At 39.3% G+C, this 27,764-nt stretch overlaps 1 protein-coding gene across 1 annotated transcript in view; it reads right to left on the bottom strand.

Annotated features, from left to right (window-relative positions):
• ADGRB3 (adhesion G protein-coupled receptor B3) overlaps nt 1-27,764 on the bottom strand; it is an 886,560-nt gene that overhangs the window by 2,730 nt on the left and 856,066 nt on the right. The window contains exons 29-31 of the mRNA XM_005897466.2: nt 25,902-26,545; nt 14,921-14,956; nt 4,821-4,925 (exon numbers count right to left, since the gene is read on the bottom strand). Of these exons, the coding sequence (XP_005897528.1) occupies nt 4,821-4,925; nt 14,921-14,956; nt 25,902-26,545 (785 nt within the window). The remainder of the gene's footprint in view (nt 1-4,820; nt 4,926-14,920; nt 14,957-25,901; nt 26,546-27,764) is intronic.

The following is a 27,764-nucleotide window of genomic DNA, read 5'->3' as shown; positions in this document are numbered from 1 at the left end:
AAATTCCAGTTGCTCCATTCCATATGAATGTGACCTGGAACAACTGACTCCATTTCTCTGAACCTCAACTTTAACATCTGCAAAACAGGTATGCTTTGTCTTTTGGGCCAAAGGATTTAGCAAAAGGTGCAGCTCATCACCTATTTTAAGGGTTGCAAAGATTAAAAAAAAAATGTGGAGAAGCTGAGCATAATATTTGATTTCAATAAATACTCAGTAGATAGTAATTATACTTGTTATAAAGGTGTCAATAGTTAAGTGGAGGTATAAAATATATAGATATAAACACACCTACAATCCAGAAAAAGTACTGTGGGAGTTTGGAGGAGGGTGGAAATACAGCTTCCTTTTGTGGAGAGCACAGAGACCTTTTTGAGGAAAATGACTTTAGGCCTGGCAGAGAAGAACGCGCTTTGTCAGGAAGACATATGAGTGGCTGGAGGTCAGGTGGCTGGAAAAGTATGTGTACTAAGTTCAAATCCAGACAGCGTAGAAATGGGGCCTCTCAGAACACAGACCAATTTATTTCAGTTGTAGTGAAAAAGAATATTAGAAAAAAAAATCAAGCAAAGATGAAAGTCAGATCATAAGAGGCTTTGTCTGCCAGGCTACTTCTCAATTTGGAATTTATTTTGTAGGCAATGAGGAATGGTTGGGCCTTCGGGGGCACTATAGGGATCAGAACAATCAGTCATCAATGGAAGGGTTCAAGGGCAGAAATTCTTCTGAATCAAGCCATGGGGTGGATTTATCCATCTTGGAGGAGGGTTGTCTCAAGGAGCTTTAAGGGAATCCTAAGTTTGACAGAGAGCTAATTAGTTCAATCATAAAAGAAGTCAAAATATGTAAAGTGCTAGTTCATTTGCTTTAAACATGACTTCCACAAATATTGTATATTAATGCATACGTGTAGAATCTAGAAAAATGGTATATATGATCTTATTTGCAAAACAGAAAAAGAGACACAAATGTAGAGAAGAAACATATGGATGCCACAGCGGAAGGGAGGGTAGAAAGAACTGGGAGATTAGAAGTGACATACATACACTATTGATACTATGTATAAAATAACCAGTGAGAGCCTACTGTATAGGAAAGGGGACTCCACTCAGTGTTCTGTGGTGACCTACGTGGGAAGGAAATCTGAAAAAGAGGGGATAGATATGTGTGTGTGTGTGTGCATAGCTGATTCACTTTTCTGTACAGCAGAAACTAACAACACTGTAAAGCAACTATAATAAATATAATTAAGTGTTTCTTCATGTTTAGAATAAGTGTGATTTTCCTTTTATATTTTAAAGATCCAGTACTGCGGATACAGGAAATAAAAAGGCTAATTTTAAACTTTGTCAGGATGTCTTGTTTCTAATTTCAAAGAGTATTGTTGCCTATACACAGCTGATTGAATTTCTGAGTTAGGAATACATTAATGAATGAGGTTCATCTCCTCTGGCATCCTACAGCACTCCCTGCGGAGCTGCGGTTCCCACCACGGCTCAAAAGCGTGTGGATACCCTTGTGTGGAGAAGACCACCACAGCCAGCAAGCAGGGCAGGAAGCGGGAAGCGGGGGATGCGGGCCACCCATCTTCCTCTGTGGTCGGAGGGTGATGGACTGTCATGGAGAGACTGTGACCTGTTCAATGGTCCAAGGAACGATCACCCCTGGAACAGCCTATGGGGGTTACTGAATTCAACAGGGAGAGCCACCTGGACCAGGAAAGCTTTCAATGGAGGCCTGAATCTTGATACAAAATTCAGTTAGAATAAGTTCCTGAATTGATGCAGTTGTATTACATTCATTTGTTTGTTTTTGAGCTCAAGTGTAGAATGGAGATGTACTTAAACTGAAGCACGTGTGATAAAGGACTAATAAACGATAAACTCAATATAAGCCAACATGCATAAGGCTTCCAAAAATGCTAATGTGGTCTTAGGCTGTATAAATAGAAAGAGAACATTCATAGAATAGGAGAATTCAGAGCCACCTGAAACATGCCTGTTTGTTTCCCCAAATTTCCTCGCCAGGGCAGACAGATAAGTAAGACAGGTGGGTAAGTCCCTCCCCGCCTCCATCCATCCTTCTTTTCCCCCTTCACTGATCTTTTCTTCCCTCCCTCTCTTCTTTCTTTCCTTCTTCCAACCTTTTTTTCTGGGGGGAAAGCGAAAGACCCCTATGCCTATTCTGTACGTTGATGGGGCTGTTAACCACACCTATTCCTTGGAGGAGATTCAGGTGCTGTCCTGCCTAGAGGCAGGGAGATAGATAGAGAGGTCTTCTGGTTTCCCTTTTATTCCCCAGATTCTACATAATTACAGTCATTTGCATTGAAAGGCAGGTGTTGTGAGTTAGTAGCCAGAAAAAAAAAAAAGGAAACAGACTTTATTGAGGTTTGTGTTTTGAAAATCTCTTTCTCCACCCAATTAGGCACTGTTTCATTAGCAACATGCCACTATGAATTATAGGATAATAAATTCACTCACATGTTCCTTATTAATCAAAACGGAATAAGGATGTTTTTTCCCTCTGTTCACATGTATTTAGGACAATAGTGAAGCAGCAATGACAACTATCCTCCCCACTCCTAACCTCCCAAATGATAAATATTTATAAATCTTTTCTAGAAGAGGCAGGCTGCTGCAGAGATGTGCTGTAATTAGGATGCTATTTTGGTTGTCAGGAAACTGAGATACAGATATTTGTGCCATTAATGATTTAATACCCAGACCATACAAGGGGAAATTACAATCATATTATAGCAGTCAGCCAGCTGTATCTGTTGCATAAGTCTTTCAAATTTGTAAGCATAACCTTCTCCTTTTAAAAAGAAAACAAGAACTTTCTTCAATTCATTTCAATGTTAGCTTTCAGGATTTCAAAATGAATAGCTAATGAGTTTAGAGCTAATTTCAATGGTGCAATTTTCATTTTCCTGCTAACTAAAAATTGACAGTTTAATATTTGGTGGTGTTGGGGGGTGGGTAGATGAGAAAGAACACTACATATAGTGTTCTCTGTATGCTTCGTGTTGATGATTCCACATAATGCATGATTCTTGCTGTATGGAGGAAAATAGATTGATATACACAAACTGTTTAGAGACCAGTGACGAGTTAAAGTCTACAATATTTCATTTAACAAATGCAGATTAAACTATTTGACATGTAAGAAATCAAGAGTGGCCATTTATTGATAACTTACTTTGTATGGCCATCATGCTTTTTAGTACTAAGAGGAATACAAGCAAAACACAGAGACACATAAATGCTTCCTCTTGATAAGTGAATAGCATTAATTAGAAAGCCAGGACTAAGACTCATACATGTATGAAAGAATTACTAGCATGAGAAGGTGACCAGAAACACCTCAGAGGATGTGTATTTCAGAACACCAGAGGCTGGGAGGAGGACAGCCAGCCAGGGTGAAGCTGAGAAAAAGTGCCACACTTGGAGAGAAGAGGGTCAGAGGGTGGGCCATCCCAGCTCTAATTCTCAGAGCTGAGTCAGAGAGTTAGCTAGTGGCTGGTAAGGCCCCTCCCACTTTGGCAAGTGTGAAGATCCAAGGGGCACATTATCAGACTACTTTCTATGCTCAGTTTAGGAGAAAACTGAGCTTCAGAAATTGAGCTGGGTAACTTGCTGAAGCTCAGATAGTTCTTGGCTGAGCTTTCTGCTACAGGTCTTCCGCAACTTACCATGGATGAATGGTAAGTTCATTCCCATGAATCTCATCATAGTTGAAAATAACATACGCTCAAAGTGCATTCAGTACACCTAATCTACTGACCACCATAGCTTAGCCAGGCTTTGTTGTTGTTCGGTCACGAAGTCATATCCAACTCTTTGCGAGCCCAGGGACTGCGGCACGCTAGGCTTCCCTGTCCTTCACCATCTCATGTAATTTATGGAACACTGCACTGAAAGTGGAAAACAGGGTGGCTGTCTGGGTACAAAACGGTTGTCAACGTGTGGCTGTTTATCCTTGTGGTCTCAGGGCTGACTGGGAGCTGTGGATCTCTGTCCCTGCCCAGCATCATGGAAGAATACTGGACCACACATCACTAGCCAAGGAACACACCGACACTCAAAATGTAAAGTGTGACTTCTTCTGAATGCACATTGCTTTTGCACTATCATAAAACTGAAATATCTTGTTGAGCCATCATACTGATTTCTAGACCCATGATCCAGTGCTCTCACAAATAATGGCATAGCCTTCTCTGGAGCTCTGACCGTGCCATGCACACAGTAGTTGCCAAATATCATTGTATATGATTAAGTCCTATGCTAGGATTATAGTTAGAAGGACCAAGTGAAGAGAGTGGTCAAAACTAACGATCAAAGCCCCCAGCACTGATGCATATCCTGAAACTCTGGGGGAAAACCTACCTCTCGAGTTTCAGGTAATAACTCTCTCTCTACAGATAGGTGTGCTTATTATCTATATGTTATATATTTATAATACATCTTATTTATATTATATAGGTTATATACATTACATGTTATGACTTTAAAATGCCAGGCATTCAAATGAAAATATTTAATCAACTCTTTGGAAATTTGAATTAACTGGCTTTTAGCTCTGATAATAAAAAGGCCAGGTGAATCCAGCACATTTATATATATATATAAAACTCATTCTCATTAGCCCTTATACTTGAGAACATTTGAACTATGAACAAAAAACTTTAAAATTCTGTTATTCCTAATTTGCCTCTGAGTACAATTCAAAGCACCACTGGGGGATTTTTTTTTTCTTTCTATTTTCCATTCTTGTATTCCCAAGACAGCATCAGCACCAATGAAGTGATGTACACTCACCAGACTGCTTGTATTTGGTATATCCCGAAATCTGTCCAAAGTTTGAAATTTCTGATTGAGTTCCTGAAACAGCTCCATGTGCCTCTTCCTTGTATGCATAACCTTCTGCAAAAGAAAGTATGATGGCTCACATTTCTAATCTGATTTATGCATTAAAAAAAGAGATTTAATATTTTATTACACTAATAAGGGAAATCAAGTTTTGCAGGTACTAGGAGGTCCCAGAAGATGCCACAAAGGCAAATGAGCTGCACCAAGCCCTTGTCTTACAGTCAGCACTTCCAGGACATGAAGAATTGGTTTTTTCTTCCACTTATAAGATTAGCAAAAAATAGTTTTCTCTTGTGGGTGAATAAAAATGCAGCAGTCATTTCTGTGTAAGATTTTCATCATTTAAAGTTAAAGCTGTTTTACAAAAATTGCTACAATATAAAGAATGTTTAAAAATTTCAGACTGTAAAGCACCAGAGTCTCTCAGTGTTTGTCACGGGAAATATTACTTTTTATGTTTCATTTCTATGAACACTAAAATCTTGGCTGGCTCTACTAAAGAGGGAGCAAAGTCCCAGGCTATGCCAATTAAGGCTAACTCAAAGCAATAAAGTGTCTGAAATATAATGCTGAACTAAAAATCTTACACTTTCCCTGTGAATAATGATTGAGCTTCACAGAAGGAAAATCTGACCCATAGGTTTCATATATTTGTTTACAAAATGGTACAGAATCTTAACAATTAGAATTCAGAGCATAAATTGTGTGGTTGATGAGCTTCTAAAACCATAGATACAAATACATTAATACTCGTCATCCCCAATTATATACTTTCTTCCAACTTCATCACAACTCAACAAATAGAGTCCGAAATAAAAATGACCTTGGGGGAAGTATCATGAGCTGAATCTTTTTCTATTACAGAGCATTTAAAAGAGCACTAACAAAGGAGGGATGGGTAAAAGTTCCCCTGTATTTAAAAGTGTTATTTTAAAGGAGAAAATACCTTCCTCAATTGTGATATTTGAAAGTTTAAAATATCAAAGTTTTGGTGGTTCTCCAAGATTATGCCTTCATGTTTATGCAAGATTTTATAGTCTTTTTAAGCATGGGCTTCATAACTCACCATTTGCTCTTGCAGACTGCATAGGTATACCATATTCATGTCTGAGCTATGATTTGAACATTTGGTCTATTGTTTTAATTACCAAATATTTTCAAAACTAAGAATTTGTTTTGAAAAAGAAATGCAACTTTGGGGAAAGATTTATAATGCCCAATTTTGTTCTCAAAAGACACATGTGTAGAAAACTTTATCTCCTGGAGAACAAAAAAAGGCAAAAGAAAAATGCAAATGGTATCTTTAACATTTGAAAAAGGCTTGTTCTCTCTTATGCCAACTTAAATTTCTTATATTTAACGAATCTGTGTTTAGGCAATGCTTTGTTTAGCTAATTTTTCTTTTTTCACTAGCCGACTTTAATACGAGAGAAATTCGGCTGTTTTAAGTGTTGCTCTACTGGATTATTTCCACCTCGGCTCCTCTGAGTTCTAGGAGTTTGCTGTTGATGAATCAGGTGGGGAGGATGGGAACATGGCATCATCACTCATGCAAGGAGCATAAACACAGCATGAAGCTGCAGGGTGATTAACTTCTCTTCAGTTCTGGGGAGAATACAAGAAACAGATCTGTAGGATTTACAGAGAAACACTGGGCATACACCACTTGACTAGTGATGGCTGATGCAGATTGCTGTGAGGCGAGGATTTGCAAAAGCAACGCAATGGAGGGATTCTGAGGACCAAGTAGCTGGCAAACAACGCCGTACTTTCTATCCTGAGGGACGCAAATATTCCCAGGCAGCAGCTGGTCCTAAGACACTGTCTAAATTATGGGTCTGAGTCACAATGAGTGCTTTAAAACAAAACAAAACAAAAAAACTATAGTTGTCAGTATATTGACTTCGGCTTGAACTACCATATAGTGCTTTTCCTGATAATGAATCTTATCACAGTTATTTTGTGTTAGGGTGCAGTAGGAGTGATGTCATAATAACGACATTTCTCTAAAGAGATTCATTCGGTCAGCTAATACATATTCATGACATCACATACTGAGCTAGACACTGGAGTAACAATACTGTGCAAAATCTGGTAGAGTCGCTGCCCTTTTATAGCTTGCACTATAATGGGGGACACACTTCAATCACATAGTTTAATTAGACTATGGTGAGGAAAAACAAGACATGCTGTTATAGGAGTAAGTGATTGGGGAATTTGCTAAGAGAAATCCAAGTGACTCAGATTCCAAAATATTTACATATTTATTTTATTTTATTTTATTTTAATTTGGCCATGCTACATGGCACGTGGTATCTTAGTTTCCTGACCAGGGATTGAAGCCACATCCCCTGCACTGGAAGCATGGAGTCTTAACCACTGGATGGCCAGGGAAGTCCTACATATTCATTTTTAGGTTAAATTCTCAAATCAGTTATTCCTGCATTTTGTTTGTTTTCTTTCTTCTGTTTTATGAAAGAGAATTCCTACTGCAATTTTTAATCTTGTGCCCCAATCCCCTTTCCTCAGGGAGATGATTCCTTTCTGAAGAGGACTCATTCTCTTCTAAGATGGTTGATGTTATTGGTATCACTTGCCCGCTCTGAGGTGGCTCTGTGCTGAGTTGGTCTGGGCTGTCTCTTTCCACTCATGTTTTATCTCATGAGAGGGGTCTGACTTTGCATTGGGAAACTGCCAATCAAGGTCCTGACCATCCCCTCCTGAGAGGTGAATTTTTACGTATCCTTCCAACAAAGTTCTCTTTTGTCTATCAGTCAAAGTCACTCTGTCTCTTGCAACCAGATATCTCTAACAGATAAATCATGTTTAATAAAGCCAAGTGTCAAATATATTCCATGGAAAGGAGGATACTGATAGGAGTTTTTAAATCATATGCTCTGATGGAATGAGGAGCACCTTTTTCTGAACCGGGTGGATTTTGAAGAGTTGGATTGTTATGACATTCTTGTGTATATGGTGGGCACCAATCTGATGTAACCAAAGAGTAGTTTATGATGTTCTCCAGAAGCTCATAAAACTACTCTGAACAATAAAGCTCAAGGACCCTGAAATGAATATAAAATCAAATGAAAAATTTAGATGCTGAAATCTGGGCCCCTTCCTACCTAGAAAGATAACTGCAAAAACATCCTCAAACCAGATCATCAGCCTAGTTTGAAACTGATACCTTGTCATGGCCTGAAATCACCATAGCAGTGATGGCCTACTGGTTCCGAGAAGAGTACCACATTGTGGTTGCCAAGGGACAGCGCGTGAGTCTCAGTGTGACCTTCCAGGCATGATCATCTTGTTCAAAGACTCAAGTATGTCTTTCCGCTTTTTTAGTGGGGAAAGATCCATTGGACAGCCAGCATCACAGTGAATAGTGGGTGGTTTCTAACCCAGTGATGTTCTGGGATAAAAACTTAAGCTGAAGTTTTAGTTGTCACAGGTGATATGAGATTCACCTATTTGCTTAAATATTTAATTATTTGAAGCAATTACACCTTTGATGATTTTCATTACCTAAATAGAGTTTCATACTTATAAATCTTACTGATCCATTTTGATGGCTCTTTCTGAATTTTGCTTTTTTGCTGTTGTTTTTCTTGGGGTTTTTTGTTTTTTTTTTTTTCTTTCTGGACTTTTACTGACCTTAGGGTTTATCCATTTACCTTTTTCATTCTTTTTCATTTCTTTTGCAAAGAAATTGATTTCAGTGACAAAACTGCAACTTAAATAAGTGGAGTATTTAAATAGTCAAATATATTCTAATTGGCAACACCACATAAAAATCAGTTCCTTCAGTTATAATGCCTGTCAAATACTACAGGCATCTTTTGCAATAAAGACAAATACTAGACAAAGCTCACTTTCACTTAGATTATTATCACTCAGCCTTTTTTCAAAGCTGTGCTGCTATCCCATTCTAAAAGGACCAGCCACCTAACTGCACAAATGTAGTGTCTCCCAAATAGCTTTTTTAATAGGACTTTTATCCTTCATTTATATCTTTGTAACTCAAGGAAGGTAGTCTTTGTGGCCTTTTAATTGTTGAAATAAGGGGGGAATTGATATGCTGTCAAGCACTTTCATGAAATTTCAGATATTTGAGAAAAATTAGGATGTAAATAAACTTCATGTCTTGAGGTCCTACTATATTCCAGGCAGTCTCCTTAATTAAATGCTTGTCAAAGCTAGTAGTTTTAGATCTGGACAAGCTTGGATTTGGATCTTAGTTCCATGGCTTTCCAGTTGTATGGTAAAAGACAAAAAACTCAAATCTCCTTAAGCCAGAGTTTCAGTTGTCAGAATAACCTTGTAAGATTGCTTTGAAGATTTAAAAAGGGTTCTAAATCACTTATCACTGGAGCACACAGGTAAGAGCCACTTAAGAAAAGGTGGCTGTATTATCTTTCCTAATCCTCACAATAACACTGGGAGGTAGTGGTCATTACCTCACTTGACTGATTAGGAGATTTAACTTGAGAGGTCAGTAAAGCTTGCAGCTCACACAGGTGGTGGGAAGCTGAATACCAAATCCAAGTGAATTCTCTCTGCATGCTGCTGTTTTAGGTGGACCCCATGGATTCAGGGAGCATCCTTTATCAGACTATCCAAGTTTGTGATGATGCCATCTCATTTTTCAGATGAAAAGGAGATTAAAACATTGAGGGTGGATGAGAGGGCTTCTGTTGAGAGCTCATGAACTCTGTGGATATCAATCACCCTGCAATGGTCTCATAGCCAAGCACTGCAATTTTGGCTTGAAGGCTATTCTGCTCATCTTGTTCTCTGAACATCTTGTGGGCAGTGACTTTGAATCCCTGACACCCAGCACAGTGCTTGGCATTCAGCTGGTGCTCCACAGACAGGTATGGAATAAATTAAATGAATGAGGTGTCATAGACACATAGGTAGACAGACACAGAAGGCCATCACCAACCTCGCCTTCTCTCCTTCTGTTTGAAGGTTTTCTCTTCCAAATTCAGAGTCTAGAATTATAGAGTTGGAATCTCTTTAAGTTTGAATTACAGATAAGATAGGTATTACCACTGCATATATTAATTTTTTAGAAATGGAAGGAAGTGGTTAGAAAAAGTTGGAGAATCTCCCAACTATAAACTTTAGACTATGGGGCTGGGAAATTGTGTGCTGTTAGGAATTAGACACCGCTTGGCCTTATAGAGTTCTTCTGCCATTGTCCATATAATTAGTATAAAATTAGGGTTATTTTTCTTCTTCTTGTTGCTTTGAATGTGAGCCTTTAATTCAGCTCTTGCTGCTGCTGCTAAGTTGCTTCAGTCATGTCCGACTCTGTGACCCCTAGACGGCCGCCCACCAGGCTCCCCCGTCCCTGGGATTCTCCAGGCAAGAACACTGGAGTGGGTTGCCATTTCCCTCTCCAATGCATGCATGCATGCCAAGTCGCTTCAGTTGTGTCTGACTCTGTGCAACCCCATGAACAGCTGCTCTCCAGGCTCCTCTGTCCACAGGATTCTCCAGGCAAGAGTACTGGAGTGGGCTGCCATTAATTCAGCGTGGGCTGTTGAATACTAGTCTGCAGTGGTGTTAAAACTCATGTGAAGGAAACAACACATACTACAGGAATTAAACTTGATTCTCAAAGTCATATTGTGGGAAGGGGATGATTTAAGTACCTTTCTTTGGTCAGAGTCCCAGTGTACCCATAAGACAGAATCTGTTGACCCTTGAAATGCCTGGCATTACAGTGTCAAATATGTTTCTATCTGAATAAATATGTACCCAGGGCTTAAAAGAAACCAGACAAAAAAATGAAAGAGGTGTGTATATATATATACATACATACAAATATATCTGAGTGACAATTGCTGTCACTCAGAGTATACTAGCTACAGATAAATAATTTTGCAACAGTAGTTTAAATTTAGTAAGCTAGAAGAGAAGGATATAGCCAAGTTTTCAGTGCACAAACTCTTCCCCCCAAAATATACTGATTGCATAACAAAAGGCACACACAGCTAGGGGTTGGGTCAAAGCACGAAGGGGTCTTTTGTGAATAAGACATTTGTAAGAAATCATGCTTTCAATTTAGAAATTAATATAAATATTTTCTTTTATATCACAGCTTAGCTGTGTTCATAAATGATATAAAGTTAGTATAAAATAATATTTTATCTTACTTGACTATGTTCCCCCAAATCGTCCAATAAAATCAAGTGCCCACCAAGACAGGTCACAATTACCCTGGGTCTGTGCTGCCTTGTCCCCTCTGCCAAGTGGGAGAAGCGTGGATTGACTGGGTGTGGGGGCTCACCAGGAACTTCAAAGGAACATTCTAAGGTGTGTTTAAGAGGCTGCATGGTTCCCATGTTAGAATGTGACAAGGTTTATCCCCACATTTTTGCAAGAGAAGATACACAAAAGACACCTCTCTCTATGTATTTTTAACATGGAAATGATAAAAATATATATTACAGTTTCAGGAAGGAAGTTTGTATTCCTAAGAATTCTTTGAGCTTTGTCGTCAATCCAAGACAGACAGTTTAAACCACCTGCCAAATATTTTTAATTTCACATAATAAGAGGCACCTTTATCCCCCAAGTATTAAAATACAATTCATCCTAGCTAAATGTCTCCTTTGCTTCCCTGGATGTGTTTGTGGTACTAGCAGAAGCTCAGGCTCAGACCTGCAGAGCTGTCTTTCTTTGGCTTCCTTGCCCTTTGACCTTGACTCTTCAGTGTCCTTTTAGCCTACCACCTCTGCCCTCCTGGGCTTCCCTGGTGGCTCAGAGGGTAAAGCATCTGCCTGCAATGTGCAGACTCGGGTTCGATCCCCAGGTCAGGAAGATCCCCTGGAGAAGGAAATGGTAGTCCACTCTAGTACCCCTGCTTGGAAAATCCCGTGGATGGAGGAGCCTGGTGGGATACAGTCCATGGAATCACAAAGAGTCGCACCCGACCGAGCAGCTTCACTTCTGCTTTCCAACACCTCTAGGAGGTAGATGCTCGTTTCTTCTTTCCTAGTCTAGTCACTCCCTAGTTTATATTTCAGCTTCCTCCCTCACCACACTACCATCTCTCCTTCCTATTACTGCCACATTCATCTTTCCATAGCCCAAATCAGAACTAAAAAAATTCCTCATTAAAAGTAAACAAAACAAAATACAACAGAAAAAACTCAGGGACTTTTAGCAATGAATTAGGTAAAAATTGTTCCTAAGGTATACAAGCCCTTCACTAGATGGTTTATAAACCGCCTCCTCGGTCTGTTCTTGTCTTCCATACGACCCAGGTTACAGTGAATTTTGACGTGCTTCTTGCTCATTAAACATGCAAGGGCAACCTCCACGCCTTTTCCCCCTCTGGGGATTTCTATCTGACATTACTAGCTCCTTGAATTATACATGACATGGTATCTTTGAAGTCTAATGTGGCTATCATCTTTGAGGTGTTGCCTCCACTGTGGTCCATTTTCTATATTGCTCTCTGCTCCACCTCAGATATAGTGTTTGACCATGTTTTATTAAAGTGGATCAGATTAAAAATTCAAATTTTCATCACTCACTCGACAAACACTTACTGGAGGGTTACGTATGCACTGTACCACCTCTCTGCTTAGAGTTGGGAATACAAACTCAATAGACAGTTTGGTCACAAAACATAGGGTCAATACTAGAGTAATTTCTGTATACTTTCTAGAAAGTAAGAATCTATATTCCACAATTTTATGACCAGTTTACTTGCCGTGTTCTTTGCTCAATGCTGTCTTGGAGATCGGCACTATGAAACGGCTCCTCCCATTTACGACACTTACCCACAGGGTTTTTGGATATGTGAGTTAAGAGAATGTTGTTATCATGTGTGGATTCTGGGGAGTGAGTGAGGCCTTCACCTGAAGGGAAGATGCTTTTAGGTATCCAGGAGGCAAAGTTTGTCTGGCAGTGGTTTAAATGTCTGAGTTGGCCATTGTGTGGTAAAACTAGCAGGCTCAGGTGGGTGTTATCAGAAAGTTTGACATCAACATTGTTTAATTTATCCAGCCTGAATTAAAACAGGGAGGAGACAACTTGGACTCATCCTCAAGGAGTATCCATAGAGAACAGATAGATTGTATTAAAATTTGTCATCATTTAAATGCAGCAACAATTTCTCTGAACACAGTCCATGAAACATCTGTTATATAATTATAGTTGCACATATACTAAGGGGAGTAGTATTAAACCATTCAAATCATGAATCAAAGACATTTTCTGGCAAAACCTGACACCAATAGAAGTCATGCAAGAACCAAAGTAATTAAAGAGCACAAGAAAATATCCAGAGTTGCAGTGTTGCAACTTTTTGTTGTCTTTTTGTTATCAGCAGATGTTTTCATAATACCCTGGTTATATGTTGGAATCCAAAGCACAGGAAGAAAGATCAGCTTAAGGAGTCTGTTACCAGTTGCCACAGAGAAAATTTTTAAAAAGAACAGTTTTTCTAATTTTCCAAAGGACACAGATTTCTTTTCAGTGCTGGCAATTACATAACTTTAGTTGGTTGCACTGAGGCTTAATTTTAGATCTAGATTTTTACTGTATTTTATCAGTGATGCCTAGTGGGTTAATCTCACTTCTTCCCTTCCCCCTACTAATAACTAACTGCTTTCAGGAATATGTGTATACACACACACACACACACACATATATATGTATAAATATATACACACGTATACATATATCAGGAACATATACATATACAGGATGATCCTCTCTTTTGGCTACCTGAAGAATTAATAGGAAAAAACCCTAAAATATCTGTTCCTTAAAAGGTACTAAAGAATCTAAAAGTGAAGAGTTTTGCTTATTTTCTCTTTGAATTTACAGTCTTGATACTTATATCTTAAAATTTAGGCTATAATGAAATATCTGTCCTGTGCCAGTTTAATATTGATGCAATTGAGCCACATCAGTACTAAAATGTGCCATATCATCATTGAGGTCAGACTCATCATCACTATTTTGTATCTTGTACAAATTCTACTAAAATATGTCTTTAAAAAATCTAATTCTCCTTAGACTCTATTCAAGGTAAACTCTGGGCTTGCTCACCACTGTTGTAAACAGAAACTTCCGTCTCCCTTTTGACACTTGATATGCATTGCTGGGTTACAATTTTCATCTACGTAAATGAAATGATGGAATTATGAATTTCCATGTTCTGGGAGGCTTCTAAAATTTTAGGATATCAGCTAAGAGTATTAAGTTCTATGTAGGCATCACAACAGTACAAATATGCTGGAAAAAATTGATAATGCTTTATATCCAATTATGTCAGCAGGCTATGAATCATATCCAATTATCAAGATGCATAAGTGCATTTTATGTGATGCTCAAACATCATTAATTTTGTGCTTAGCACAAGCTGCTCAAATGGTATGATTTCAGTAATTTCTAGCATCAATATTACAGCATCAATATAAATTCAATGCAAATCGGAAAATGAACATCTTCATCTGTTTATATCTGTGAAAAAGCATTTACCAAACAGAGGAGCATGTTGAAACAACACTTGCTATTGGAAAAACGAGTCTAGAATGTACCACAGGGAGCCTGAGTCTGGCAAGTCAGTCCCAAGGAAACCTAGCTACCCAGCCAAAGACCCCTCACAGGTGCTCTTCACATCATCACTGAAGTAGAACAAACATGACCATTTTAAATATGAAAAATATTTAGAATATCAAGAAACCAAAATTCCTACTTCCCAACAAACTGAGGGATTTAAACAAATTGACCAGATTCAACTCTCACCATAAATAGCCCACATGTCTTAGCATTATGAAATGGAATCTTTAATTGTATGTAATATCTCAGACTCAGCACACATTTAAAGCAATCAGAACTTACATTTTTTCTCTAAAACTAGTTATACATTATGGATTTTAATGAAAAACATGACTCCTCGTTTTAATTAAAAAACGTAGAACTCTTACATAGCTGCACAGAGTAATATGCTTAAGTAATTATACACCAATTTCAAATTCAAATAATTAAAGTTAAAACAAAAATAATTCTTAGACACTTACCTCAAAATCAAGGTCTGAATATCGTGATTTTCTTCTCTGTTAGATATTTTTTAAAAAGAGAAAAACCAAAAAAGTTATATTTAGTATTAAAATAAAAATGATTATTTTCAATAAGATAATCCTGTTTCTTTGTGATATAAACACTTCCTTCACAAAAGAATCTCAACATTTTTATGATCTCAAACTATGCCATCCACATTATTCCATTTTCACTTTGGATTTCCTTTAAAATTGGAGAATATAAATTTATAATATATTCCTTATCTTGGCCTCAAGTCTTTTTTTTTTTTCAATACAGAGAAATTTTTAAGGGGAAATTCACTTAAAAAGTTCAATCTTGAAGGAGACTTTAGGCCTGCTACAGCAAAACTACTTTACAGACACAAAGGATTCAAAGCTGTGGAGGAAAGGCATCCAGTCATCTCAACACTTTCCAGCCATTACCCCCTCAACCTTCATTTCTACCAAATTCTACCTAACCTTCTGTCTACATGCCAAAATTCTCTATGGGTCTCATCCACAAATTTCTCCGTGCTTGGTAATCTTCCTTGACAGCACAATCTTTCTCAGAGCTAGGCATGAAAGTATTTGCTCTTATTTTTCTTGCCTGCAGATTCCCCACAGACAGAGGAGCCTGACAGGATGCAGTCCATGGGGTTGCAAAGAGCGGTACACAACTGAGCAACTAAGCACAGCGCAATAAAACAAGTAGCAGTCTGCACCCCAGTAGAACACAGATGTAGACGTAAATACCTCACTATGCCTCAGAATCCGGAGAAGGCAGTGGCACCCCACTCCGGTACCCTTGCCTGGAGAGTCCCATGGACAGAGGAGCCTGGTAGGCTGCAGTCCATGGGGTTGCTAAGAGTTAGACACAACTGAGCGACTTCACTTTCACTTTTCACTTTCATGCATTGGAGAAGGAAATGGCAACCCACTCTGGTGTTCTTGCCTGGAGAATCCCAGGGACAGGGGAGCCTGGTGGGCTGCTGTCTATGGGGTCACACAGAGTCGGACGCGACTGAAGTGACTTAGCAGCAGCAGCCTCAGAATCTGTTAAACACTTCCTGAATCTAGTTACAGATAAATGTCTTGATAAAATCAGGAAATGGTTAAAATGAAATTAATGTGATTATTTAATATTAGTATAGGGCAGGTATTCTTAACATCTTCTCTCAATCATTCACTGAATTCGTAGAATTATTAGGTATAGAAGGAGCTATCTGATAAATATAGACAATGTCCACGAAATTATTGGCGCTCAAAAGTTTCCAATACAGGCTTTTTTTTGTTTGTTTGTTTGAGAAAGTAGGAATGAAAAACAGAGGAAATTAATAAATATTAAAAAGATGAACTATACAGGCAGTAGGGAAGATATATAAAACTTCTTCTGTTTTTTTTTTTTTTTCTTTCCTCTTCTCCTATCCAAATAGCTATAGTGTGAAGTTCAATAACCTGAGGGAGTCATGTCCAAGATAATGGAGAGATTCTTGTAACTGTTGAATATTAGGAGAGAAAGAAAGGAACTAATGCAGTTCATTGGAAAATATGACTAAATTTCTGCAGCCAGAGTTAAAATTGTCCCTATAGACCCTGAACCTTCCCTAACCAACTTTCCAAAGCATGTTGCAGTAAACAGAAGGTGATACACCCAAAGAAAGATTATGTTTAAAACAAAAAAAAGGTTTACAAGTTCTGAAATAATTTGATTTTGGTGGAGCTGCTTAAGACTTGAGAATCAAATCCTTCAGTAGGGTCAAAGAGAGGCAGAGAAGGAACTGCTTTATTCAAAGGAAAGTCACCCTGCTGACCCCACTCTGCTTCATGTCCCAGTTCTGGGGGCATCCTGGAAGGAGAGGTGTGTGGGGAAAGCCGTGTAACCCAGGCTTCCTTGGCCACCCCCTGCCGCTGTTATCAGCTGCCCATGATGTATGAGCCGGGCCTCAGCGCCCTGCATCCTGCTTTGCTCTGAGATGTTAGACCAAAGGTCAGGGCATCCCTCCTGTTCTTGGGCGCTTTGCCTTCTCGGCACTGTGACTCACCAGGACACTTTTGCAACTGTACATTAAGCAAATTTCTTTACTAATACAGCAAAATTCAAGCATGGAAACACTTAGTGTTAAGCAATTACTACAGAACATTAGTCACGCGCTTTGGGTTTCATTTGAAAATTAAATAGTGAGACCTGATGGAAAAGGTTCAGTTATCCAGCAAAGAGGCCTGTCCACTGCATGGGCTGAGGGCTTCTCTGTTGAAAAGATCCTAACAGCCATATGCTGCTCTCTTGTTTCTGAATGCAACGATGTGTTGCCTAAGAACTGGAAATGCGGATGGATACATATTGCTGTAGACCTTAGATTTCAGGCCCAAGATGGGAACCATCCCAAGATGGGAACCCAGAGGAGCAGCAGAGAGGGGTTGTCCCTGCGAGAGCAGGTGCCAGTTATGTGGCTGTGAAATATGGAAAATAAAATGGATATACGCCCATAAATAAGTTTCTGTTTCATTTCATTAATATCACATTATAATGTAAGGGATTAGGCTAAGAAATGAGCACATGAAGCAGACTTCTCAAAAGATAGTTGGGTGGACGGGGGTAGGTAGGCTGGAAAATCCAGCAGTGAAGACTTGAAATTAAAGAGTTGAAAAAATATGGCAGATTTTTAGAGTCCAAGGGTAATAAAATATGTGTAATATTGACCAAGTGTTTCAACCTTTTATAAAGTGCTTTCACGTTAGAACATGCTAGCTGGCCTGTAGGTTGGTTAGGAAAGAATTATGCATTTTCCCGGTTTATGAATGAGGAAAACTGAGGACCGGAGGAATTCAAATAACTCGCCTGCTTCACCAGGGTAGTAATCGCGTGAGCTAGGATTCCCACTCAGCTCTCTGACTGCAAAATCCTGTGTTTTTTCTCCACTGTTGCCCAGTGACTATCCCATGGTACAAGGTTCATAGCCAAGATGGTTCATAGCCAAGATTCACGTGATAGTTTGCTGACTTTACCTGGAACTCAGCAAGAATAACATTGTAGGATCCAGTCAATCCCAGGATGACAGCAGGAGCCTGAATGCTTTGCAAGCCTGAAGCAGCATCAAGCATATCAACTGCTACATGTCAATTATATTTTAAAAGAGAAAAAAGTCTGATAAAGTGATTCTAACATGGGCTAGTTTATGAGCCAAGATGCAACAACACAGTGGCAGACTTCACTCCACAATGGGTTTCCCACTGCAAAATCAATTTTATCCTAAGGAAGTATTTGCATTGGAAAATCTGTGATGGAATGGAAGGACCAGAATGTTAACTTCTGTTCTTCACTTCCTCATGATAACACTCACCATCTCTCAGTCTGTTTTGCAGTGTGTGGAAGAATCTTTCAAAGCACTGAAATCTGTGGAAACTGTGACTGCCTTACATGCTTATTCAAACATACCTCTGAGCTCTCTGAGTATTATTATAAGGTAGGAAAGTGGTTAGAAATAACCGTTACATGTTTAAAAGATGAGAATCAATGAAGAAAAGTGATCAAGTCAAAACAACTTTTCTGATAAGTTGATAATTGAAGAAATGCTACATATAAATTTAAAATACGTCAGGATGTGGCTGCATGCATACTCAGTCATGTCTGATTATTTGCAACCAGATGGCCTGTAGCCTGCCAAACTCCTCTGTCCATGGGATTTTCCAGGCAAGAATACTGGAGTGGGTTCCTATTTCTTACTCCAGGGAATCTTCCCGACCCAGAGATTGAAAAGTCAGGATGGTGCCAACATATTTTATGAAGATAAAAATATCCCTCTCTCTATGGCCCCAAGTTCCCAAATAACTTGATATAATTTATCCTTTTTGCCATAGTAGACGATGTTTCTTCTATGCTCTTTCCTTTTCTTAATTTCCCACTTAGAACTCATCCCAACTTGTATTCTGTCCTCAATATTCCATTAACATTCTTCTTATTGAGGTCTCAGAAGAGATCCATCTGGTCAATTTCCAAGGTTATTTTTCTCTCATCTTACTGGACTCTCAGAAGCTTTTGAGAGTTAATCACTTCCTCATTAAAGCACTCATTTGTCTCAGCTTTTCCATTTATTTTCTTTTCCTCCCTCTTATGTACTGCAGCTCAGCCAAGTCTCCATCGCTGGCTCTTTCTCATCACCCTGCTTTTAAATGTTGAGTTGCATAGTTGTCTTTTTTTCACATATTCTCTTTTGGATGAACTCATCCACTCCCATGGTTTTAAATACCATCTCTTAAGTTGCAAACACCTTATTCCCAGGTCTTCCCATCACAGGAAATGTTGCGTATCTAGTTCGTTGAGTGACGCTCTTTGGCATCACTGTTCATCCGCCAGCAGTGCCATCTGTTCATCATGTGAACACAAAACACATCTTGATCTGCCCAATCTTCTCCACCTCTGCTTCTCCTCCATAGTCAAAGGCATCCTTATCTCTCATCTGGATGACCTCAGTGGTCTCCTAACTGTCCTCCAATTTTCTGTTCTACACCTTCTCCCATTGCCACTGGATCCTAATCCTCTCTTCCACACTATCAAAGTGATGGATGAATGGATGGAGAAATGACCATGAGAAATGCTTATCTGTCTCATTTGCTTCTCTTCTTTTACAAGGCTCTAAAAAGTCTCGTCTCTTCTTCCTACTCCAACTCTATAAGAAGCGTGCCCCTCACTTCACAAGTCTTCTAACCCTATGGGATTTCTTTGGAGGGAATTATGCTGAAGCTGAAACTCCAGTACTTTGGCCACCTCATGCGAAGAGTTGACTCATTGGAAAAGACTCTGATGCTGGGAGGGATTGGGGGCAGGCAGAGAAGGGGACGACAGAGGATGAGATGGCTGGATGGCATCACTGACTCGATGGACGTGAGTTTGAGTGAACTCCGGGAGTTGGTGATGGACAGGGAGGCCTGGTGTGCTGCGATTCATGGGGTTGCAAAGAGTCAGACACGACTGAGCGACTGAACTGAACTTAACCCTATGAGAACATTCCAAGCTCTTTCCTACCTCAGAGCCTCTTCACTTGCAGTTTCTTTTTCTTGAAACATCACCTGATCCCTTAGCACCTCACAAACCATGTTCCTTCTTAACTTCACTTTTCAATGGAGGTTTGGAAGTCTTCTCAGTTCTCCTCATCTAAAGAAGCCTCTCTCTCACACATTCCACGGTTATTGCCCAGCACAGCACACTTTCAGATTATTCATTTGTTAACAGTTCACCTTCTATCTCTTCCATAGGGTTTATTCACCAAAGGGGCAGGATCCACATCTGTTTTGACCACTTTTATATCTCAAGCACCTTAGCCTAGAGCCTGGCACAGTAGTAGACATTCACAAAATTAGCTGAAAGATTGAAGGAGCTACACTATGGAAGCCAAACAAATTCAAAACAATGTGACTTGTTTTTCTGGTTTTATTTTTCTCAGGAAGACTCCAGGAGAATTTGTATAAGCAGGTGGACTATATACACAAAGAAAACCATTTTGAATAGATCAGCTGACAGCCAAGTGGATCAAGACCATTTAGAGGAATTCAGGCCTATCACTAATAGAAGGAAACATTCTTTAGGATGAATTCTGAGTAAGAAAATGCCCACCAATATGGGGCTACTCAGGGGAATAGGATGTGCACAGAGGTGTCTCTGCACAGCGAAGTCTTGTAGAATGATAAATAATTTCTCAAAGGGAATACTTCATTGTCTGTGTCTTTGCAGATTAAGCTGGACAAGATCTTAGAATATTCACAGTGAGGAATAAATTCCATGGACTAATAAATGCCAATATGAGTGCCATTAAAAGTTTCCATTACAAACTGAGCAATGAACTCACTCAAGTGAGAAAGCTTTGATGTCATATCCATTCAAAATATCTGAGTAAATGAAACTTGAGAATCATTCATTTTGAAAAATGACTTATTAGAGCTAATTTTGCTTGCCTAATTTTGTGTGCCTGCATAAAAGACAAAATCCCCTAACCCAGCAGCAAAAACAAAACACTGAAGAAGGAAAAGCCTTTCTTTCACCACAGCTACATGAGGGAAAAAAGTTTACATAATAAAAAGATGCTTCTGCCCAATGGTCAGTTCTATAATTGTTTCTGTTAGTGACGGAGTCTCTAGTCCCCAAGCATGGCCATAATACTTTGTCTAATATCTTGAATATTGACTTAATTATAGCAATCAAGTTTCTGCAGCAATATTTAAGGTATAATGGTAATCAAATAATAATCACACCACCTTACATCTAAAGCGCTCTTTACAATTTTCAAAGGATTTTTCACACACATTATCCAATTTGATGTTCACCGCAGCCATAAGGGAGGCACCTGTGATGTGACATTATAGCTAAAATGTTTTACCTTTCAAAGCCATTATATTGAGATCTCCAGAATTCATGTCCAGAGGAAAATTGGCATATAAAACGTTAGCACAGAATGCTGTCCCTTTTTATGCACTTAGAAACAGAGAGAGATTTGGCTGAGCGTGTTTTGAGATACATCGTTAAATTTATACCTGAATACTCAGAAAACCTGGAGCAGCAAAACTTTGTTTAAAACAGCAATTGTGCGATTGACTATCTAATTCTGTTTAGTTACAAGAAAAGCTTAGGCCAGATATGTCAGGAGAATAAGAGAAACCACTTAAGTGCTGACACTGGAGCAAAGCGTTTCACAGGAATCCAAGTGATGGAGGAGCCGAGAAGCCACATAAGGGGCCACAGAGGAACGCAGGGATTCACAGGAGAAGAAGCTAGTGCTCCCCTCCCACAGGGACAGACAAGGGAGATGGCACAGCGACCTGACCCCGGGGGCTGAGGCATCTAGCCAAGGCTGGAGGCACCACAGAACTGCAGATAAAGACGCAGGTGCTGCCCAAAGCAGAGCGAGGAGAAACACCTTGGCTTCCCTCTTCTGACCAGCCTCCAGCCTCACAGTGTTTCCTCGTGGCCAGCCCTCTCACCTAGCCAGAAGCCTGCATCAACCCCCAAGAGACCCAGGGGCACGGGGGTCTCTTGACTTGGAGCCACATCCAAGTTGAGAAGACTTTTGAGTGAGGAAATATGTCCTATTTAGATATACCAGCTACCAGACACAGAGTAAAGAGTGGTGTGGCCATGAGTCCAGACAAATACTGACCTATCTTCTTATACTGATATATCTATAATTAAAAAAAATAAGTAAGTGGAACCACAGCCCAAGGTTTAAACTATATCTCACAGTCCTCAGTGGCTTGAGAACACAGATCCTCCTTTTCCCTCACTTGCTTCACAGGGGCTTGTAGTTGTCTATATACACACCATTCACTCGACACATTTTGTTCCTTAACTGAAAGGAAAGGACTTAAATCCTAATAACAACCTCATCTTTCTTAGCTTTAAGGAAAGCAACTAGATGATATCCAGGCCTGAAGCCATCATGAGAAATTCTACCATGGGCATATTGCAATGAATCCATAATTGTGGAAATCTAAAAATTTTCAGACTTGCTTAACAAGTCCGTTCTGGGAATGGATACAGTTTGGAAAATGGCAGCTAACATATTTCGTGAAAGAAAGAAACCAGAGAGTTTTAAGAGGGGAGAGAAGTTGGATGTACTTTTATGCCAAAAACAAAAGAGAACAAAAAACACAACTTGATGCATTTATGAAACTTTCTACACGGAATAACTGGGGGTTAGCTGCACAGGCTCCCCCGGAGGTCGGAACCTGTTCTGCGGGCACAGTCTTGGGGTTGGGGAGTCGCCCTCTCGCTTTGGTGCCTCCTGCTTACTTGAATAAACACTTCCACCCACTCTTTGGCTTTGTTTTCTCTCCTTTGCCTCTTGCTGTTCCTCGCCTGCACTTTTCCTCAGCAACACTGTATTCTGTGCAGCACTGGCAGCTTCCACCCTCTTCTTTCTTCCCCCCACCACTTCCCACCTCGGCAAATTGCGAACACCCACTCCTCTGGAGGCGACTTTCTGAATCACTGTGAACATCTTTTCATGACACCCTTGAGAAGCTCTGGTGGCATCTGGCTGTCCTCTGCTGCCCCAGCTTCCTGGGCAAGAGGCCCCTGCGGCTGGGCCCTCCTTTCTCACTCCAGGAAGACTCAGACTGCGCCAGGGCCTCATGTCAGCCAGAGGGCCACTCCCTTCTGTCTTCCTACGCTCTTCCAGGTCTCAAGACACCTCCTGGCTACTGCTGCTCCCCACGCTCCATGTTGATGCTCTAGGCATCTTTCTGCTTCTCCTCTAGTGTCAGAATATCATCTTCCCTGATGGTTGGCTACAGACATTGTGGCAGTTAACCACTCACTCTGCCCACAGAGGAAGTCACACCAGACTGGACCTTCACGGCCATAGTCCTGCTCCCAAACTTGGCTAGCTGTACACATCTACGCTTCATCCATTCCATGTCATTATTCCATATGACCAAGTGTCTGACCTGGGTTAAATGAACTTTATAAAGTGATTCTCATGTTAACATTCAGGCACATGATTGTCTCTTTGAGTCAGTGTAAAATTGGTGAGGATAGAAAGATTCAGGTCCTATACTCTCTGTGCACTTGCATGGTAACCTTGAACAAATGACTTTACTTCAAGGATTAGAAAAACTTATGCATTGTACAGAGGTGTTGTGAAGATTAATTAATTCATATTTTAAGGTGATTTGATGATCAGCTAATGAAAGATGCTATATAAATGCTAATTTTATTATTCATTCCCACATCTATATATTCAGCTGCCTCCTAAAATGGTCACCCTAAGCAATTACTCACTATTAAACTCTTTGAAAGAATGAAAATGAAAAACTGAATTTACATTCTGAATCCTGAATTTTCTTCCTTTTCAAGATGTGAGCCTTGTGATTTCTAAGTCATTTAAGTGCAGAGCTTTTGGCTGAATCATACTGATACATGATGCTTATATTTAATACAGAGATTTGGAAAAATTACCATGGAACAAAGCAGCACTTGGAAATCCAGTCTATTGTTCAAGCATACACAATCTATACAATATCAAACCCAGAAAGGTTTTTAGACATAAAACATTTTTAGAACAAGCAAAATATTGTAATGTTTCCATTCTAATCCCTCTAGCACATTTTAAAGAGTCATTCTATGTAGAAAAACTTCATATGGTCATTATGATTATTTATGGTATTATGTTCTTATATTCATAATCACTGAAATTCTTTGAGAAACTTTTCTGACTTTGAATAAATGTTATGTAGTTTGTGTTTACGTGGTCATTATTGTCATAGACCTGCGACTGTTGGGGATATGCAAGTTAGAGACAGACACAGTAGCCCTTCTGCTAGTTCAGAATGATAGCCTGTTTTTGTCTTGAGGGAGCTCCAGCCACTCAGGACTCAACTTGGACTCACTGCCCCTATGCCTATGGTTCCAAGGAATGATTTTCCTCAGAAACTGTCTTTTGTTTAACACTGATTTAGAATTTAGGGATTTATCCTAGATCTTGTCTGCATGCCTATTTTGGTCTAGAATTCCCTCAACTCAGTTGGGAAGAACCTCAAAATTATACCACACAAGTTACTATAAACTTTCAGGATCTCTCTTCATCTTGACATAGTACAAGGCACAGCTTTGTGGGGAGAAGGGAGGGGTAATTTGCTCTGGGCACTTTTGAACACTAGAACCTAAGATTATCAGCAAACATCTGATAGAAAGAGCAGGCAACCAATTATAACGTATTGTGAGATAATCTGTTATGTTAAAACAATTGGAAATGCATATAAAATAAGGCATGTATTGCACTGTATACTGAACATATGCAATATATCAGTAATGTTGTTGTTGTTGTTTAGTTGCTAAGTCATAACCAACTCCTTTGTGACACTGTGGACTGCAGCCCACCAGACTCCTCTGTTCGTGGCAAGAATACAGGAGTGGGTTGCCATTTCCTTCTCCAGGAGATCTTTCTGACCCAAGGAATAAACTTATGTCTCCTGCACTGCAGGTGTACTCTTTACCACTGAGCCACCAGGGAAGCCCATATCAATAGTGCGTTTATAGAAAAATTTTAAGGTAAAGAATATAAAAGTCACATACAAAATAGCAACAGGGTGTCTATCAAAGACTATTATACATGAGTTGTCTTATTTGACTTAGATATTACTTGATTAATTGTTATAAAATATGAGCAATATTGATACCTGTTGACTACTCTTTGCATCACTTTGTGGGTAAGAAAGAAGCTGAGGGGAGCTTGCTTTATTGCAAAAATCATGTGGTTGGACCTCAGGGTCCTGTCTCTTGGCCTGCTTAATTTATATGCCTCCCAAGAGTTCACAATTTAAGACCAAAACATTTAGTGGTCATAATTCTTCAAGAGCTAAAAGCAATATACTTATTCTGAAAGATATCAATCTATGGTAATCATACGTTTATAATAATCAGTGTAATGGTAGACCTCATTGAGACATTTCAATTTTGTTATTTCAAGAGCTGCCCTCAAACAAAAAGTCCAGATCTTGGTTAAAGTCTTCAATGTCATCCAGAAACTACTTTAACCATCAAAAACCTCTGGTACCTGAGAAACGTCAGGAGGATCTTCTGTTTGTTCAGGAATGCTCTTATTGGTTCCCATTATGACAAAATTATTACATATAAGTATCTTTTTAAAATAAAGAGGGTTTCTTTAAAAAAATATAGTCTTGAGAAAGGGGATTCTGATGCTCTACTGGAAAAAAACAGAATTTTAATCCCAACATAGCAATATAAACGCGCAAAAGCTAAAGCTAAGGGTGCTGCACTTCTCCCCAGTGCAGTGCCCCGTGACTCAGTTTATCTAGCTATCTATATCTCTCATCTATCAGTCAGTCTATCTACCAGTCTCTCTATTGCTCTATCAATCTATTTATTGATCTGTCTACTTATTTATCTATCAGTCTATGAATCTATCAGTCAGACTGTCTATTAGTCTATCTGTCTTTCAAATATTAAGGGAAGACTTGGTCCATTGCTTACTTCTAAAGAACTCATCGATATCGTTGATCCAGTTTCACTTCTTGATAATCCTGCATTTTCATCCAACTCAGAGGCCATGAAGTTCTTCACAGCTGTGCGAGGCTCAAAGGGCAAATTCTGCATATGTTCCTGGGGTGCGAGATGTTGCTCTAAGTTCATATTGAACTGGTCCATGACAGGAGGATTCATGTTGAATTCAGGATTCACTTTGTAGTGCAATAACCTTTCGTGGGGCAGGGTTTCCATGCCGATATTCATTTTGCTTTCTTCTTTCATTGATGGCTGGGTATTTACAGAACTTCTGGGCATCACAATATAGTCACTCTCCATCATTCTCTCTTGAGGATGGACGATGTCCATATCCGCCCCTCTCAAATTATCATCCGTACATAAGTACACAGTTCTCCGCAATTCACTGTTCTCTTTTTTCAAACATTGATTGCCTAGCTCATTCATACCCATGGGCATGTGTAGACCTGTGGGCTGCTGAATAATGACTTTGGAAATGACGTTTCCAGGCAATGTTGAATAGCTAAGTGCTTCAGTGTTTGTTCCTTTTTCTTCTTCATCATCATTCAGAGAAATCCTGGAAAGGGTGCCTGTTATTGTTGCTGCTCGGCAGGGACCAATATCCTTATGAAGAACTGTGAATCAGAACATAAAAGCAATAAAAGAAAGTTAATGCATGCTTATCGTTTATTATTATATTCTGTTGTTCCTTGTTTTACTAAACATTTTCCTTAATAAAATAAAAATTATCAAAAATTACATTTCTATTTTTTGTACCTGGTCCAGATAACTGAATCTTTCTATATTGATTCTGATATGCTCTGATTCTGATATGATAGATCTCAGGTGGCTAAAGCAGATCTGAAAACTGATAAAAAGATTTGCAAAAATCTCAGTGCCCTAACCTTAAATAACTCTGCCTTACTTTCACAGGAAAGGAAGGTTCCCTGAGAAATTTTCTCCATCAGTGTACTGCAAAGGGCTTTATAAAATTATGGATATATTCACAAGAGTTTGACTTTTTCTTAAAGGGTTCCCCTCTGCAGTATTCTACAAGTTCTACTCATTAAAATACTTCTTGAAAGAGGTAATCAATGAGAATTTCATCCCACGTTGTCAGAAATACCTTCAAAATTTATGCATGTTGAAAACTAAGGAGTATTTATCTATGAAGTCCATATGGTCAGGTAGATACAGGGTTCAAATGTATTTATCATTTTCAGTCCCATGAAAAGCAAGGTCTTTTCTTTTTACAAGATCAATTCATCCATATGCTCCAATGCTCATGAGTGGGTATTAAAAGTGCCAACTGACTTTAAGCAGAAAAAACTGTATAAGTCTCTAAAACTTCCAGTTTAAGACTGTGAAATACTGGCTTTGAAAAGTTAAAAAATGCACAATAGCTTGTAGCAAGAAAGAGAACAAAATGAAAACATAAACCACATCAAAGAAAAAACCATCAACAGAATAGTTCAGAATTATTTATTAAAATATATTTTAGTTTCTCTTTTCTGCCTCTCTATAAAGAAGGAAGCCATAATTTATGTGTCGTGGAGGCAGAATGACTTGAAGCCTGCTTAGTTGTGAACAGCTGTCAGTTTCAAAGTCTAAGAGAATGACATTCTGAAGAAATATTCTTGGTGATGGTCGTGTTGAAAACAGACAGACCAGCTCTGTGTGCTCATTGGTACAACAGGGGCTCCCAGCGCTGCCTTATCAACAGGCAGAGCCCTTTTCACTGATTGCTTTGTTAGGCATGGAGAAGGCAGTGGCACCCCACTCCAGTGCTCTTGCCTGGAAAATCCCATGGACAGAGGAGCCTGGTGGGCTGCAGTCCATGGGGTCGCTAGGAGT

This window comes from Bos mutus, chromosome 9 (assembly GCF_027580195.1).
Source record: "Bos mutus isolate GX-2022 chromosome 9, NWIPB_WYAK_1.1, whole genome shotgun sequence".
Classification (NCBI taxonomy): domain Eukaryota; kingdom Metazoa; phylum Chordata; class Mammalia; order Artiodactyla; family Bovidae; genus Bos; species Bos mutus.
The sequence above is the reverse complement of the archived record's forward strand: the minus strand, read 5'-3'. Positions and strand labels throughout refer to the sequence as shown.